This window comes from Ranitomeya imitator, chromosome 7 (assembly GCF_032444005.1).
Source record: "Ranitomeya imitator isolate aRanImi1 chromosome 7, aRanImi1.pri, whole genome shotgun sequence".
NCBI lineage: Eukaryota > Metazoa > Chordata > Amphibia > Anura > Dendrobatidae > Ranitomeya > Ranitomeya imitator.
In genome coordinates this window covers 220741099-220759908 of record NC_091288.1, presented here as the reverse complement: position 1 = coordinate 220759908, position 18810 = coordinate 220741099, and the positions used below count along the sequence as shown (strand labels likewise).

At 52.6% G+C, this 18810-nt stretch overlaps 1 protein-coding gene across 1 annotated transcript; it reads left to right on the top strand.

The window, feature by feature from the left end:
* Positions 1–431: 431 nt before the first annotated feature.
* Positions 432–18436, top strand: LOC138645649 (RING finger protein 112-like). Its single transcript, XM_069735095.1, has 14 exons — positions 432–477; positions 11566–11623; positions 11878–12160; positions 12853–13047; positions 13319–13456; positions 13683–13787; positions 14157–14207; positions 14408–14464; positions 14915–15001; positions 15334–15457; positions 15700–15830; positions 16685–16738; positions 17085–17159; positions 17281–18436. Exons 2-14 carry the CDS (start codon positions 11601–11603, stop codon positions 17782–17784), a joined length of 1827 nt encoding a protein of 608 aa, XP_069591196.1. The 5' UTR covers positions 432–477; positions 11566–11600; the 3' UTR covers positions 17785–18436.
* The last annotated feature ends 374 nt before the right edge of the window (positions 18437–18810 follow it).

The window sequence follows — 18810 nt, the reverse complement described above, 5'->3', positions numbered from 1 at the left end:
TTTCTGGCAGACATGTCGTCAGCTTTATCTTTTGACAGCAGTATAGTGGGGAGAGTGGGGGACAGAAGCCCCCTGAGCTGATGACTGAGCTCCCACCTGCTGCAGTGTAGGGGGATTATCCGGAGCCGACCTCTCCTCACACAGGGGGCTCCGATATCTCCACCAGCATTTAGGTACAATCCGCATGAACACAAACCTAACATCAGCTGGTGGAGCAGCAGAGCTCACAGCAGTGACCTGAGGAGCCGCTGAGATCCCGGCACTGAGGGCGGACCGCGGGGGAGACTGGCACGGAGGACGAAGGGTTAACAGCAGAAAGTAACAGCGAGCAGCTGTGGATACAATGTATCAGGCAAAGGATACAATGAAAGCCCCGCCCCCTGCACGAGCCTCCACCAATCACAGCGCCGGGGGCGGAGCCAGGAGACTTTCACTTTCTAGTCCTGCTTCCTGCAAACTGAGGAGAGAAAGAAACAGGTACAAGCCCCGCGGTATACGGGGGGATACAGGGGGAATACGGGGGGCTACAGAGAGGTACAAACACCGCGGTATACGGGGGGATACAGGGGGGAAACGGGGGGCTACAGAGAGGTACAAGCACCGCGGTATACGGGGGGATACGGGGGGATACAGGGGGGAATACGGGGGGCTACAGAGAGGTACAAGCACCGCGGTATACGGGGGGATACAGGGGGGAAACGGGGGGCTACAGAGAGGTACAAGCCCCGCGGTATACGGGGGGATACAGGGGGGAAACGGGGGGCTACAGGGGGGATACAGGGGGCTACAGAGAGGTACAAGCACCGCGGTATACGGGGGGATACAGGGGGGAAACGGGGGGATACAGGGGGGATACAGGGGGGATACAGGGGGCTACAGAGAGGTACAAGCCCCGCGGTATACGGGGGGATACAGGGGGAATACGGGGGGATACAGGGGGGAAACGGGGGGCTACAGAGAGGTACAAGCCCCGCGGTATACGGGGGGATACAGGGGGGAAACGGGGGGATACAGGGTACTAACGGGGGGCTACAGGGTACTAACGGGGGCTACAGAGACAGGTACAAGCACCGCGGTATACGGGGGGATACAGGGGGGATACAGGGGGGATACAGGGGCTACAGAGAGGTACAAACACCGCGGTATACGGGGGGATACAGGGGGGATACAGAGAGGTACAAGCACCGCGGTATACGGGGGGATACAGGGGGATACAGGGGGCTACAGAGACAGGTACAAGCACCGCGGTATACGGGGGGATACAGGGGGATACAGGGGGCTACAGAGACAGGTACAAGCACCGCGGTATACGGGGGGATACAGGGGGGATACAGGGGGATACAGGGGGGATACAGGGGCTACAGAGAGGTACAAACACCGCGGTATACGGGGGGATACAGGGGGGATACAGAGAGGTACAAGCACCGCGGTATACGGGGGGATACAGGGGGGATACAGAGAGGTACAAGCACCGCGGTATACGGGGGGATACAGGGGGGAAACGGGGGGCTACAGGGTACTAACGGGGGCTACAGAGAGGTACAAGCACCGCGGTATACGGGGGGATACAGGGGGGAAACGGGGGGCTACAGGGTACTAACGGGGGCTACAGAGAGGTACAAGCACCGCGGTATACGGGGGGATACAGGGGGGAAACGGGGGGCTACAGGGTACTAACGGGGGCTACAGAGAGGTACAAGCACCGCGGTATACGGGGGGATACGGGGGGATACAGGGGGGAAACGGGGGGCTACAGAGAGGTACAAGCACCGCGGTATACGGGGGGATACAGAGAGGTACAAACACCGCGGTATACGGGGGGCTACAGAGAGGTGCAAGCACCGCGGTATACGGGGGGATACAGGGGGGCTACAGAGAGGTACAAGCCCCGCGGTATACGGGGGGATACAGGGGGAAATACGGGGGGCTACAGAGAGGTACAAGCCCCGCGGTATACGGGGGAATACGGGGGGCTACAGAGAGGTACAAGCACCGCGGTATACGGGGGGATACAGGGGGAATACGGGGGGCTACAGAGAGGTACAAGCACCGCGGTATACGGGGGGATACAGGGGGAATACGGGGGGCTACAGAGAGGTACAAGCACCGCGGTATACAGGGGGAATACGGGGGGATACAGGGTACTAACGGGGGCTACAGAGAGGTACAAGCACCGCGGTATACAGGGGGAATACGGGGGGATACAGGGTACTAACGGGGGCTACAGAGAGGTACAAACACCGCGGTATACGGGGGGATACAGGGGGGAAACGGGGGGCTACAGAGAGGTACAAGCACCGCGGTATACGGGGGGATACGGGGGGATACAGGGGGGAATACGGGGGGCTACAGAGAGGTACAAGCACCGCGGTATACGGGGGGATACAGGGGGGAAACGGGGGGCTACAGAGAGGTACAAGCACCGCGGTATACGGGGGGATACAGGGGGGATACGGGGGGATACAGGGGGGAAACGGGGGGCTACAGGGTACTAACGGGGGCTACAGAGAGGTACAAGCACCGCGGTATACGGGGGGGATACAGGGGGGATACAGGGGGGAAACGAGGGGCTACAGGGTACTAACGGGGGCTACAGAGAGGTACAAGCACCGCGGTATACGGGGGGATACAGGGGGGAAACGGGGGGCTACAGAGAGGTACAAGCACCGCGGTATACGGGGGGATACAGAGAGGTACAAACACCGCGGTATACGGGGGGCTACAGAGAGGTGCAAGCACCGCGGTATACGGGGGGATACAGGGGGGCTACAGAGAGGTACAAGCCCCGCGGTATACGGGGGGATACAGGGGGGAATACGGGGGGCTACAGAGAGGTACAAGCCCCGCGGTATACGGGGGAATACGGGGGGCTACAGAGAGGTACAAGCCCCGCGGTATACGGGGGGATACAGGGGGAAATACGGGGGGCTACAGAGAGGTACAAGCCCCGCGGTATACGGGGGGATACAGGGGGGAAACGGGGGGCTACAGGGTACTAACGGGGGCTACAGAGAGGTACAAACACCGCGGGATACGGGGGGCTACAGGGGGGAAACAGAGGAGATACGGGGGAGTATAAAGGGGGCTACAGAGAGGTACAAGCACCGCGGTATACGGGGGGATACAGGGGAGTATAATGGGGGCTACAGAGAGGTACAAGCACCGCGGTATACGGGGGGATACAGGGGGGCTACAGGGTACTAACGGGGGCTACAGAGAGGTACAAGCACCGCGGTATACGGGGGGATACAGGGGAGTATAATGGGGGCTACAGAGAGGTACAAGCACCGCGGTATACGGGGGGATACAGGGGAGTATAATGGGGGCTACAGAGAGGTACAAGCACCGCGGTATACGGGGGGATACAGGGGGGAAACGGGGGGCTACAGAGACAGGTACAAACACCGCGATATACGGGGGGAAACGGGAGTATAAAGGGGGCTACAGAGAGGTACAAACACCGCGGTATACGGGGGGAAACGGGGGGATACAGGGGGAATACAGGGGGCTACAGAGACAGGTACAAGCACCGCGATATACGGGGGGATACGGGAGTATAAAGGGGGCTACAGAGAGGTACAAACACCGCGGTATACGGGGGGAAACGGGGGGCTACAGGGTACTAACGGGGGCTACAGAGACGTACAAGCACCGCGGGATACGGGGGGAATACAGGGGGGATACGGGGGGCTACAGAGACAGGTACAAACGCCGCGGGATACGGGGGGATATAGGGGGGGATACAGAGAGGTACAAGCACCGCGGTATAGTGGGGGAAACGGGGGGATACAGAGAGGTACAAACACCGCGGTATACGGGGGGATACAGGGGGATACAGAGAGGTACAAGCACCGCGGTATAAGGGGGGATACAGGGGAGTATAAAGGGGGCTACAGAGAGGTACAAACACCGCGGTATACAGGGGGATACAGAGACAGGTACAAGCACCGCGGTATACGGGGGGATACAGAGACTGGTACAAGCACCGCGGTATATGGGGGGAAACGGGGGGCTACAGAGAGGTACAAACACCGCGGTATACGGGGGGATACAGGGGGATACAGAGACAGGTACAAGCACCGCGGTATACGGGGGGATACAGAGACAGGTACAAGCACCGCGGTATATGGGGGGAAACGGGGGGATACAGAGAGGTACAAACACCGCGGTATACGGGGGGATACAGGGGGATACAGAGAGGTACAAGCACCGCGGTATACGGGGGGATACAGGGGAAAACAGGGGGGCTACAGAGAGGTACAAACACCGCGGTATAAGGGGGGATACAGGGGAGTATAAAGGGGGCTACAGAGAGGTACAAACACCGCGGTATACAGGGGGATACAGAGACAGGTACAAGCACCGCGGTATACGGGGGGATACAGAGACAGGTACAAGCACCGCGGTATATGGGGGGAAACGGGGGGATACAGAGAGGTACAAACACCGCGGTATACGGGGGGATACAGGGGGATACAGAGAGGTACAAGCACCGCGGTATACGGGGGGATACGGGGGAAAACAGGGGGGCTACAGAGAGGTACAAACACCGCGGTATAAGGGGGGATACAGGGGAGTATAAAGGGGGCTACAGAGAGGTACAAACACCGCGGTATACAGGGGGATACAGAGACAGGTACAAGCACCGCGGTATACGGGGGGGAAACGGGGGGCTACAGAGAGGTACAAGCACCGCGGTATACGGGGGGATACAGGGTACTAACGGGGGCTACAGAGACAGGTACAAGCACCGCGGTATACGGGGGGATACAGGGGAGTATAAAGGGGGCTACAGAGAGGTACAAACACCGCGGTATACGGGGGAAAACAGGGGGATACAGAGACAGGTACAAGCACCGCGGTATACGGGGGGATACAGAGACAGGTACAAGCACCGCGGTATACGGGGGGAAACGGGGGGGCTACAGAGAGGTACAAACACCGCGGTATACGGGGGGATACGGGGGAAAACAGGGGGGCTACAGAGAGGTACAAACACCGCGGTATACGGGGGGCTACAGGGGAGTATAAAGGGGGCTACAGAGAGGTACAAACACCGCGGTATACGGGGGAATACAGGGGGATACAGAGACAGGTACAAGCACCGCGGTATGCGGGGGGAAACGGGGGGCTACAGGGTACTAACGGGGGCTACAGAGAGGTACAAGCACCGCGGTATACGGGGGGATACGGGGGGATACAGGGGGGAAACGGGGGGCTACAGAGAGGTACAAGCACCGCGGTATACGGGGGGATACAGAGAGGTACAAACACCGCGGTATACGGGGGGCTACAGAGAGGTGCAAGCACCGCGGTATACGGGGGGACACAGGGTACTAACGGGGGCTACAGAGAGGTACAAGCCCCGCGGTATACGGGGGGATACAGGGGGGCTACAGAGAGGTACAAGCCCCGCGGTATACAGGGGGGAATACGGGGGGCTACAGAGAGGTACAAGCCCCGCGGTATACGGGGGGATACAGGGGGGAATACGGGGGGCTACAGAGAGGTACAAGCCCCGCGGTATACGGGGGGATACAGGGGGAAATACGGGGGGCTACAGAGAGGTACAAGCCCCGCGGTATACGGGGGGATACAGGGGGGAAACGGGGGGCTACAGGGTACTAACGGGGGCTACAGAGAGGTACAAACACCGCGGGATACGGGGGGCTACAGGGGGGAAACGGAGGAGATACGGGGGAGTATAAAGGGGGCTACAGAGAGGTACAAGCACCGCGGTATACGGGGGGATACAGGGGAGTATAATGGGGGCTACAGAGAGGTACAAGCACCGCGGTATACGGGGGGATACAGGGGGGCTACAGGGTACTAACGGGGGCTACAGAGAGGTACAAGCACCGCGGTATACGGGGGGATACAGGGGAGTATAATGGGGGCTACAGAGAGGTACAAGCACCGCGGTATACGGGGGGATACAGGGGAGTATAATGGGGGCTACAGAGAGGTACAAGCACCGCGGTATACGGGGGGATACAGGGGGGAAACGGGGGGCTACAGAGACAGGTACAAACACCGCGATATACGGGGGGAAACGGGAGTATAAAGGGGGCTACAGAGAGGTACAAACACCGCGGTATACGGGGGGAAACGGGGGGATACAGGGGGAATACAGGGGGCTACAGAGACAGGTACAAGCACCGCGATATACGGGGGGATACGGGAGTATAAAGGGGGCTACAGAGAGGTACAAACACCGCGGTATACGGGGGGAAACGGGGGGCTACAGGGTACTAACGGGGGCTACAGAGACGTACAAGCACCGCGGGATACGGGGGGAATACAGGGGGGATACGGGGGGCTACAGAGACAGGTACAAACGCCGCGGGATACGGGGGGATATAGGGGGGGATACAGAGAGGTACAAGCACCGCGGTATAGTGGGGGAAACGGGGGGATACAGAGAGGTACAAACACCGCGGTATACGGGGGGATACAGGGGGATACAGAGAGGTACAAGCACCGCGGTATAAGGGGGGATACAGGGGAGTATAAAGGGGGCTACAGAGAGGTACAAACACCGCGGTATACAGGGGGATACAGAGACAGGTACAAGCACCGCGGTATACGGGGGGATACAGAGACTGGTACAAGCACCGCGGTATATGGGGGGAAACGGGGGGCTACAGAGAGGTACAAACACCGCGGTATACGGGGGGATACAGGGGGATACAGAGACAGGTACAAGCACCGCGGTATACGGGGGGATACAGAGACAGGTACAAGCACCGCGGTATATGGGGGGAAACGGGGGGATACAGAGAGGTACAAACACCGCGGTATACGAGGGGATACAGGGGGATACAGAGAGGTACAAGCACCGCGGTATACGGGGGGATACAGGGGAAAACAGGGGGGCTACAGAGAGGTACAAACACCGCGGTATAAGGGGGGATACAGGGGAGTATAAAGGGGGCTACAGAGAGGTACAAACACCGCGGTATACAGGGGGATACAGAGACAGGTACAAGCACCGCGGTATACGGGGGGATACAGAGACAGGTACAAGCACCGCGGTATATGGGGGGAAACGGGGGGATACAGAGAGGTACAAACACCGCGGTATACGGGGGGATACAGGGGGATACAGAGAGGTACAAGCACCGCGGTATACGGGGGGATACGGGGGAAAACAGGGGGGCTACAGAGAGGTACAAACACCGCGGTATAAGGGGGGATACAGGGGAGTATAAAGGGGGCTACAGAGAGGTACAAACACCGCGGTATACAGGGGGATACAGAGACAGGTACAAGCACCGCGGTATACGGGGGGGAAACGGGGGGCTACAGAGAGGTACAAGCACCGCGGTATACGGGGGGATACAGGGTACTAACGGGGGCTACAGAGACAGGTACAAGCACCGCGGTATACGGGGGGATACAGGGGAGTATAAAGGGGGCTACAGAGAGGTACAAACACCGCGGTATACGGGGGAAAACAGGGGGATACAGAGACAGGTACAAGCACCGCGGTATACGGGGGGATACAGAGACAGGTACAAGCACCGCGGTATACGGGGGGGCTACAGAGAGGTACAAACACCGCGGTATACGGGGGGATACGGGGGAAAACAGAGAGGTACAAACACCGCGGTATACGGGGGGCTACAGGGGAGTATAAAGGGGGCTACAGAGAGGTACAAACACCGCGGTATACGGGGGAATACAGGGGGATACAGAGACAGGTACAAGCACCGCGGTATACGGGGGGAAACGGGGGGCTACAGAGAGGTACAAGCACCGCGGTATACGGGGGGAAACGGGGGGCTACAGAGAGGTACAAGCACCGCGGTATACGGGGGGCTACAGAGAGGTACAAGCACCGCGGTATACGGGGGGAAACGGGGGGCTACAGAGAGGTACAAGCACCGCGGTATACGGGGGGAAACGGGGGGCTACAGAGAGGTACAAGCACCGCGGTATACGGGGGGATACGGGGTACTAACGGGGGCTACAGAAACAGGTACAAGCACCGTGGTATACGAGGGAATACGGGGGAGTATAAAGGGGGCTACAGAGAGGTACAAGCACCGCGGTATATGGGGGGATACGGGGTACTAACGGGGGGATATGGGGGTGAGTAAAAAGGGGGCTACAGAGAGAGGTACAAGCACCGCGGGATACGGGGGAGTATAAAGGGGGCTACAGAGAGGTACAAGCACCGCGGGATACGGGGGAGTATAAAGGGGGCTACAGAGAGGTACAAGCACCGCGGGATACGGGGGAGTATAAAAGGGGCTACAGAGAGGTACAAGCACCGCGGTATATGGGGGGAATATGGGGTGAGTATAAAGGGGGCTACAGAGAGGTACAAGCACCGCGGGAAACGGGGGGAGTATAAAGGGGGCTACAGAGAGGTACAAGCACCGCGGGATACGGGGTAGTAACGGGGGATACAGGGGGTGAGTATAAAGGGGGCTACAGAGAGGTACAAGCACCGCGGGATACGGGGTAGTAACGGGGGATACAGGGGGTGAGTATAAAGGGGGCTACAGAGAGGTACAAACAGCGGTATACGGGGGGGGATACAGGGTACTAATGTGTGGATATGGGGTGAGTGTAAAGGGGTTACAGGGAGAGGTACAAACACCGCGGGTTCCTGTGTACTAACGGGGGGACACGGGGTGAGTATAAAGGGGGCTACAGGGAGAGGTACAAACACGGGGCACTAACGGGGATATGGGGTGAGTATAACGTGGGTATACAGGAGGCGAGTATAACGGGGTTTCCCGGGTACTAATGGGGGAAATCGGGGAGAGAAGTACAAATACGGCGGGCTACGGGGTATTAACAGGGGGACAAAGGGGGTGAGTATAAAGGGGACTGCGGGGTACTAATGGAGGGATTCGGGGTGAGTATAACGGGGCTACAGGGTACTAATAGGGGGCTATTGGGTTCTAACGATGGGATACGGGGAAAACGGGGTGAGTATAACAGAGGCTACAGGGTAATAACGGGGGATACAGGGGGTGAGTATAACATGGGGGATACAGGGTACTAACGGGTGAGTATAACATGGGTACAGGGGGCAAATATAATGGGGGTGTATGGATACGGGGGGTTACGGTGTATGGATTTAACAGGGAGATATGGAACATCAATAACCTCAAAATAGGATGTAACTCGTGCACCAATGACAACCAAGAGCAGGTCCCTCACCGCCCCGAATATTACATATACATACTAACACAATAAACCCCCCCACAGGCGACTAGATAGATAATAACGAGATATCCGCCAGATCTATCATTGCACAATCCACTACCATAATGTATCATTATTGCCTCTCATGTGGATTGTATTGTGCAGCTTTGTATGAAGCTAATAAATGCAATAACCGACGTTGGGTCCCCCCTATTTTTTGATAACCAGCTAAGGTAAAGCAGGCTGGGATAGTCCATAGATATTGGCCCCTTCCCAACCTAATAAGAGCAGTCCGCAGCGGCCCCAGAAGTGGAGCGTCATGTGAGATGTGTCCGTCCTGGCACTTCGCCCGACTCTTCCTGATTGCCCTGCTGCGGTGACAATTGGGGTAATGGTCTCGGGGTTGATGACGGTTGTGAATTGTCCAAAAACAAGGCTGACATCAAGCCCTGCTGCTAGTAATGGAGAGGAAAAAAACAACAAAATGTGACATGTGCACGCAGCCTAAAGGAATGACCCAGGCATTGCCTTCCTGCACCTGACCCGCATTTCGCCCCTTTGAAGACGCCACCACTGCGAAACGCGCGTCAGGTGCTTGGCGGTAACGCACACTGTGCGTCCTGCTTATTCTATGCTGCGGTCAGTTCTTGTGAGATGATTTTTCTAACCCTTTCTGCTGCTCCTTGACTCCTCCACCTTCGTGTCCCCGCAGTCCGCTGCGTTGTTCCTCTTCTTGGTCGTCATCGGTGCAGGATTTCCGTCCTTTCTACCTTCTCTGGGATTATTCTTGTTGATGTCACCTCTGTTATCCTGTATATCGTATGTGTAGCTGTAATAATAAAGCATTGTTATACATTTCTGGTCATGTTTGTAGCTTTTGTGAAGATATAGAACATGTACAGTGTATGGATATAGTGGGGGGGTGTACAGTGTATGGATATAATGGGGGGGTGTACAGTGTATGGATATAATGGGGGGTGTACAGTGTATGGATATAATGGGGGGTGTACAGTGTATGGATATAATGGGGGGTGTACAGTGTATGGATATAATGGGGGGCTGTACAGTGTATGGATATAGTGGGGGGCTGTACAGTGTATGGATATAATGGGCTGTACAGTGTATGGATATAGTGGGGGGCTGTACAGTGTATGGATATAATGGGGGCTGTACAGTGTATGGATATAATGGGGGGTGTACAGTGTATGGATATAATAGGGGGTGTACAGTGTATGGATATAATGGGGGGCTGTGCAGTGTATGGATATAATGGGGGGCTGTGCAGTGTATGGATATAATGGTGGGCTGTACAGTGAATGGATATAATGGGGGGCTGTACAGTGTATGGATATAATGGGGGCTGTACAGTGTATGGATATAATGGGGGGCTGTACAGTGTATGGATATAGTGGGGGGCTGTACAGTGTATGGATATAGTGGGGGGCTGTACAGTGTATGGATATAGTGGGGGGCTGTACAGTGAATGGATATAGTGGGGGGCTGTACAGTGAATGGATATAATGGGGGGCTTTACAGTGTATGGATATAATGGGGGGGCTGTACAGTGTATGGATATAATGGGGGGCTGTACAGTGTATGGATATAATGGGGGGGCTGTACAGTGTATGGATATAATGGGGGGCTGTACAGTGTATGGATATAATGGGGGGCTGTACAGTGTATGGATATAATGGGGGGGCTGTACAGTGTATGGATATAATGGGGGGCTGTACAGTGTATGGATATAATGGGGGGCTGTACAGTGAATGGATATAATGGGGGGCTGTACAGTGTATGGATATAATGGGGGGGCTGTACAGTGTATGGATATAATGGGGGGGTGTACAGTGTATGGATATAATGGGGGCTGTACAGTGTATGGATATAATGGGGGGGCTGTACAGTGTATGGATATAATGGGGGCTGTACAGTGTATGGATATAGTGGGGGGCTGTACAGTGTATGGATATAGTGGGGGGCTGTACAGTGTATGGATATAATGGGGGCTGTACAATGTATGGATATAGTGGGGGGCTGTACAGTGTATGGATATAATGGGGGCTGTACAGTGTATGGATATAGTGGGGGGTTGTACAGTGTATGGATATAATGGGGGCTGTACAGTGTATGGATATAATGGGGGGTGTACAGTGTGTGGATATAATGGGGGTGTACAATGTATGGATATAGTGGAGATACGGTGGTCTATGGACCTAATATAGATATTGGGGTGGTGGCATGTACACACTGTGCAGTCATGGCCTGTGGCTGTTGATCTTCCTGTTCTCCTTTTTCTGCGCGGTGTCAGTAGCTTAGGGGTTAACTCCGTCAGGGCGTTTCCATGTGTGATGTGTTTGCTTTTTCTCCTCCTACCTGTTTCAGTCATTGACCTCTGTCCCGCAGGCTCCATAGATATCGGGGCGCCCTGCACTCACCCCATGGGAAGCAGCCGCTCTAAGCCGTAAGTCATCCTTTACTTTTCACATCGTGTTTATAGTCTTTGGATCCTTTTATTCCAGGGTCATGTGACCAGTTATCACACATTGTCGTCCATGTTTGTACTTTCCTGTGCATCATCTGATCTATGCTCCGTCACAGCTTTGGTGTTACTGTTTTCGGCTGCTTTGCTTGCACTTTACTCCCTGTTTTCACATAATTTATGTGATGAGACTTGTAACTTTCCTTTTCTTCCCTCCTGATATCTCTGTGAATTAGGGCGACCATGCCAAACGAAGGGTCTGCACATTTCTCCAAACTTAAAGACGATATCACATGCTCCATTTGTCTCCATGAGATCCATGACCCGGTATCGATCACCTGCGGACACACTTTTTGTAAACCCTGCATCTCATCCTACTGGTCCACCCCACAACCCTTTGGGTATCGCTGTCCAGAATGCAGGAAAGTCTGCCCGAGAGATCAGCTCATACCTGCCTACCGCCTGCAGCAACTGGTGTCAAAGGTTCAGCTGGTTGTCAAAGAAGAACAGTCCAAACTGGTAGGTGAAAGTATGAAAGAAACTTGCACGGTCTGTAGCATGTGTGCCCTTCTATACCTTAATGATAAACGCTGAGTAATAATGGTTATAGCGTGTACAAAGTCTACACATTGATGAGATTTACAGCACAGACTTGTGTTAACTTATCATAACGCAGATAAGAGTATTATGTGGCTTATTAAAAAACTCTAGGGACCGCCATGGGTATTTCAACCATGCCACTGTTCACACACAGAGTTGGTTGCAATACCTGAAAATTCATACCAATGGTTTAGCTAGCTGTCAACAAATAACAATCCAAACTAGTAGGTAAGTGAGTTTTTAGAGCTTTTAAAATGATGATAATTTAATGCCAAATACAGAGAAACACTTGGTTATATCTGGTACAAAGTCCACACGTTCATAAAGATGTATGGCACAGACCTTTATTATGGCCCCATGCCTTTGTTGTATCATTTGGGTTATTAGAGAATAGTAGGGAACGCCATGGGTACTTGGGCCATGCCAGTCTTCAGTTAATACCACCGGTGACAATGTTTTAGATGGAAGTTCATTTGATATGGTGGAGGGGGAGCCTGTGGTTAATCACAGATGGCAGACCATTAGGCGTTCTTTTCAGTCTACTTCATAGATATGAGATGCAATGATCTGCTTTTCTCCATCATTATTGAATATGACTAATGTCCTCCCAGGCTCCTCCACGTGCCGTCCAGCTGGTCTATACCGATGCAAGCAACAAAATGGGGCTGGATGAATCTGTTCTTGATGGATGCTTTTTGGACAGTAAGATCTCAGATTACCCCCTGTGTCTTATCTGCGTGATCGGAGAGAAGAGAAGAGGAAAGTCCAGCCTGATGAACTATATTCTGAGAGCACTCTACAGCCTGGTGAGTAGTCATAACCTGCAAAATCCAATGTCACAGGAGACCAAATGGGTTCATATCATCGCCCCTCAAGTCAAGAGTTAGAGGGGCGTCATGCTTGTATCTGCTCCAACCCAAAGTTACCATTGTAATGTTCTTATAGAGGAGTTCTGCACATGCTTACCCTGGGAGGGGGGCTTGCATTTAGAGATCTGTTATTGATGGAGATCCATCCTTGCTATTGAGAAAATAGTTTCCTTATGATTTGATAAATTTAGCTTTTTTTCCTGTGTAGGAGAAGGGGCAGCCGATCAGCCTAGGGGAACAGGACGAGCCCCTCCATGGTTTTGAGTGGCGATCCGGGACAGACAGTATCACTAAAGGGATATGGTTGTGGAATAGACCCTTTATCCTAGAGAGGAACGGCGAAAAGGTAAAGGACACGTTGTATGTCTCTCATCAGGTCTCTCCCCGTACTCTATTGTGAGCCGCCGGTAAGATCAATATAACGATTATCGCTTCCATCTTGGATCTCTGTTAATAATGGATGAATGTCAGATCTTATTGTAGCTACCCCGTCATGTCATTTACAGAAGCACTTTCCCAGCCGACGCCATGGTCCTTGGTTATGATGTTACCCTTCTTTCTCCTCTGTACAGATGGCCGTGTTTGTCCTGGACACAGAGGGTTCATTGGACATCGAAAGTGATAGGGAGACCTGTGTGAAGCTGTCCGCCTTGTCCATGCTCCTCAGCTCCTACCTGGTATGTGAGGTCTTCGAGGAGCTCTGAATATACATGCCCACTCACCTCTTTACTCCATCAAACCTTGCTATTTTGGGGTTTGGGATACACATGTATGACCACAATATAAAGTTTTGTTTTGGCACACTAATCGCTGGTAATCAAACCACATAAAAGGTAAGAGTGGCTGCACTATGCAGTTTGTATAGACCCCCTAGATATTGATGTAGCCCACCGTCCATGTCAGGATTGCTATATTTGTGTGACTCAGTCTCTCTAGTGGGGGTTGATGTAATTTTGTGTGACGTCTTGGTGCTGGATGGTGGAGGGTGTGGGGCGTCCATCCTCTTCATGAACATCTCCTGATGTAACGTTTGTTTGTGTCCTCAGATCTTCAACATTAATGCAAGCTTGAAAACAACAGAGCTGGATTATCTGGAGGTACGGAAGTCGAGGACATCTCTTCAAGCATCAGTTGTGTTATTCTCCATGACGTCAGTCCTTGAATGTATCATGGACCATCGTTACATTGTGTCACTACAATGTATCAGTGGAATGAAGATGCTTCTGCCCATGTAACCTTGAGTTTCATTTCTACGGTGATGGACTGGATCGATCGAGATGTATTTGTGTCTTTTCAGATGTATCTCCACGTGTCGGAGCTCACAGGGGAATCCTTCTGTCTACAATATCTACAGGTGATCTCCTCTGTCAGTCGCTCGCCACTCATTCTTACCGTTCCTCTAGGGAAAGTTTTGCAGGATCTCTAGAGTGCAGTTTTTGATAGTGTTCATTCCTGACATCTTGATGACCTCATTGATCTGATGTCAAAGTCTGCAGCTATTTCCCAAAATCATGACCACAACTTATTGGCACCTTACTGTAGCCGTCATTTCTGGTCGAGCTTGTGGCATCTCCTATGTCCACTCTGGTGATGTGTAGATGAAGGACCACGGCTAAGGTCAGCCATTGTGAGGTTGAGTATTGTCCTCTCCACCAGAGCCCCAGTAGCAAGCAATGGACAACCAAAGGAGTCACCGTGCCTGAAAATTAGGAGCAGAGCAGATACCTGGTGTCCCCATCATCCTTTGACATCCTGCATCTCCCAATGGTTGCATCTCTCCATTTTTTTGTCTTCTACATTTTAGCACCTGAATATTCTGGTTCGTGATTGGCATAACCCCGACGACTGTGGTCGAGACGCGGCGAAGTCCTACATGGAGCACGAGACGGAGGTACGACAGAGTTCTGATAGTAATCTAGGACTGTCCGGCTGTGGTGGCAACAACGGGGCCAACATTTGTGCCGAATTGCAGATTATCACGATTTCCAAAATGTCTTTTATTGTTAATGGTCACCAATTGTTGAAGATGTTTTTGCTGCTGCCGTTTACAAACTGCATTGTTCTGTATTTTGACGTTTTTTCACCAAACTTTGATCACGCTCGGGGCGCTACAAGTCTCCAACACATGACTGCGAGAATAAAGTCTTGGGTGGGTATCGGCCATCCCGGGAGGTGTACGAACCTGACACTGGAGATGGAAAGTTGCACTTTGTCTTGTTGTAGAAGCTGCGGAAGAGCGCGACATACCGCCGTGTGCTGGAGACTCTGCGCAGTCCGTCCGCGAGCGGCTTCCTCCTGCCTCACCCGGGGAAAACCTTCCTGAGATCCAGTGAAGGGCGGCAATCAGGTAAGCCGTGAATTAGAGGGACTGTCCTCTACAGACTGATCACATGGAGCCATGAGGGAAACCATCAATGGAAATATTGCTCCACCGTTATATGGGCGCCATCCTATGCCCTCCATCCGTCACAAACAGCCAGATGCAAGCGGGAGGGGGGAGAAATAGACGCTGGGACTGCTCCCACCCGTTAATTTCCGGTAGGATATACGTGTATATTCCAGTGTGATGATTATTGCGTCTCTTCACAGACATGGACGATGATTTCAGGAGCCACCTGACCACATACATCTCCAACCTCGTGGAGGAAGTTTGGCTCCACCGTAAAACCGATGTCCATGGAGAGAGGATCACGTGTGGCCAGCTGGGCCGAATGCTGAAGGTTGGGCATGAAATGTTAATAAGTGTTCTGCTGGCGATTCTCGGGTCGGTATATGGCGTTTTCTGCGACTTTAGGGCGCCCGCACTATGGACCTGTCGGCGTAGAGTCTCCTCACACATCATGTCTTGTAAATTGATAAAACCCATTACGGTTAAGAAATGTGGTCCAAAATTCCCCCTTATTATCCACTAATGATGGCGTGGTGGGAGGAACCCTGACTTTTCTGTTACAAATCCCTTTAAGAGGGGCATTAGATGGCTCAGGTGCTACATGGGGTCGTGATGTGGCATCAATACCCTTTTTACTGGATGCAGAAAGAGGAATAATATGAGCGACGGGTGTCAGGACTAAAGATTAGGTGAAGAGGAGGCTTTAATGCCGAGAGCAGACGGCGCAGCGAGGAGAAGACCCGGCCAGGATCTAAAAAACAGGAAAAGAAAGGATAGCGGCATATTCTGGGCTACCGGAACCCGGGCAAGGCACACATGGCACCCCGGAATCAATGATAGCGCACATCTTTGACAATGTTAATGCCTCCCCCTCAATTATAAAAAAAAAAAACTCTACTCTCATCAGAGTAACCGAGTCCTCTTCTCCCCGCACAGCGGGTTATCACGGGCAATAAAGGACTAAAAGTGATCAGGAAGAAAATGCAAAATGTAGATACGGAGTCCAAATGTTTTTTTTATCACCTAAATAAAAAAAATAAACTGAGCAGTTTTGGAGTCGCCGTGATCCTGCCGACATGGAGGATCGGGCAATCAGCAGGTTTTACCTTCTCGGCCACTGTATGTTTTATTACATATATGTCTTTTCTTTTGTTAACCCTTCTCTCTCCTGTGTTTATTTTTCAGGATTTCGTCAGTACTTTGCAGCAAGAAAACTTCAGCTTTGCTTCCCCTATAGAGGTAATGGTGTCATATCCTATATTGTCCACTAGAGGCAGCGTGTTACAATCCACAAAATCAAGGTGACCCCCTAATCTGCATGACTCGTGGCCGTCGGGGGCCCGGCTCTCCCCGGTGTCCAGTCCCGAGTCATTCACATACAGGAAACACTCAGGATACATATTTCTGAAACATTCCAAGAAGCATAAGATCCAGTCTGACACATAAGATGATTCCCGTCCATCTTCCCATGGTCGTATCGTTTATCCTCAGTTATGAGCTCTCGCCCCCCGGTATCTGACATACAGGATGGGATGAGTCTCCTCGTCTTCGGTCACCACATTAACTCCTCGATCTCTTCCTCCAGATGTTCTATGCCCTTGAAAACCACAAAAACTTGAAGATCACGGTGAAAATATTCCAGGATTTTGTTACAAATAAGGTAAGAGCGCTCGTCCTGGGGGGATATGTTCTGTATCCGGAGCTAGCGGGTATGGCGGCATGTTTCTCAGGCTGTGGTCATAGACCATGAACTGTAACTTCTCTTCTCGTGTCCTCCTCAGGCTCCCAGCTCGTCTTCTCCTATCAAGGTGCTGAAGGTCAGGCCCTCCAATATGAGGGAGGTGGTCAGCGAGGAGGCCTTGCGGCTCCTTCAGGAGTACGAGCAGAATCTGAGGGGCAGCAATGACACCGCGAGGAAAAATCTCATCTGCGAGATGAAGGCTCTACTGGACCAAGAAGTGGAGAAATTCTGCTCCGAATACTCCAAGCGCTTCACAAAGTGCGCGGTGGGGATCGGGTGTGCGGTGGGTGGAGGGATCCTCAGCTTGGCGGGAGGAATCGTGGGAGCAGCCGTGGCTGGAACAGTCCTGGCTACGGAGGCGGTGATAATCGGCGGGGCGGTCGGAGGGTCCGTCGGAGGGGCTATTGGGACAGGAGTTGGAGGAGGTGTGGGGGGGATTATTGGGCATATAGCGAAGAAGAAGGATCAGATGCCCGATGACCAAGGTAATAGCAATGGTTCAACGCCTGAAGACACCCAAAAGCTGGTGCCCAAAGCGGAGTGAAGAGTGACCGCCATCATCAGACCCCAAAGGAGACATAAGCCCAAAAAAGTGGCAACTACCATCAAGATTGTAGAGTGATGTCTTCATTAGCTTTTCTGGACCGTTGAGGCCATTTCATGTTCTTAGGAGACCAAAGCAGATCTTCCGATATGACTGAATAGGATGCACTGGATCTGTGTCCTCTAGGGGGCGCTAAACAGATAAGACTTTCATAGAGGAGTAACAGGACGCCCATCATGATGAGCGAGGTCAGGGCCGGCGGAGCGCCCGCTCAGATGTTCCCACGTCTTCCATTCTCATTATTGGGGCGTGATCCTGCGCTGCTGTCACTTGTCCCCTATGGGGTGAGATTTTCTCAGGATTCCCAGACGTCTGGAACACATCCAGCATTGGCGGTCCGTGTACCGTGTAATTCCAGATATCGCGTCTGTGACTCCAAGAGATTTTCATTAATTTATTAAACTTGCAGTAAATAAAACTAAATATTGATAGAGAAAACGATAACATATATGATTTATAGGTTGTTGACAATTTTGTATCAATTGAATGTTAAAAACAATAATATCTGTCGGACAATTTTTCTTAAAATTAAAATATTGTTTATTTTGTGTACTAATAAATTATATAATAAAAGTTTATACGTGTTCTGATACAGAGCACCAAATCCTGTCTTATTCACCCAGTTACACATTGGCTTATGTATCTCTATATGGCTCCTATATACAGAGATACATAAGATCCTGCCTGCAGTCACCACTAGGGGGAGCTCCCTGTATACAGAGATACATGATAAGATCCTGTCTGCAGTCACCACTAGGGGGAGCTCCCTGTATACAGAGATACGTGATAAGATCCAGTCTGCAGTCACCACTAGGGGGAGCTCCCTGTATACAGAGATACGTGATAAGATCCTGTCCGCGGCCACCACTAGGGGGAGCTCCCTGTATACAGAGATACACGATAATATCCCGTCTGCAGCCACCACTAGGGGGAGCTCCCTGTATACAGAGATACACGGTAAGATCC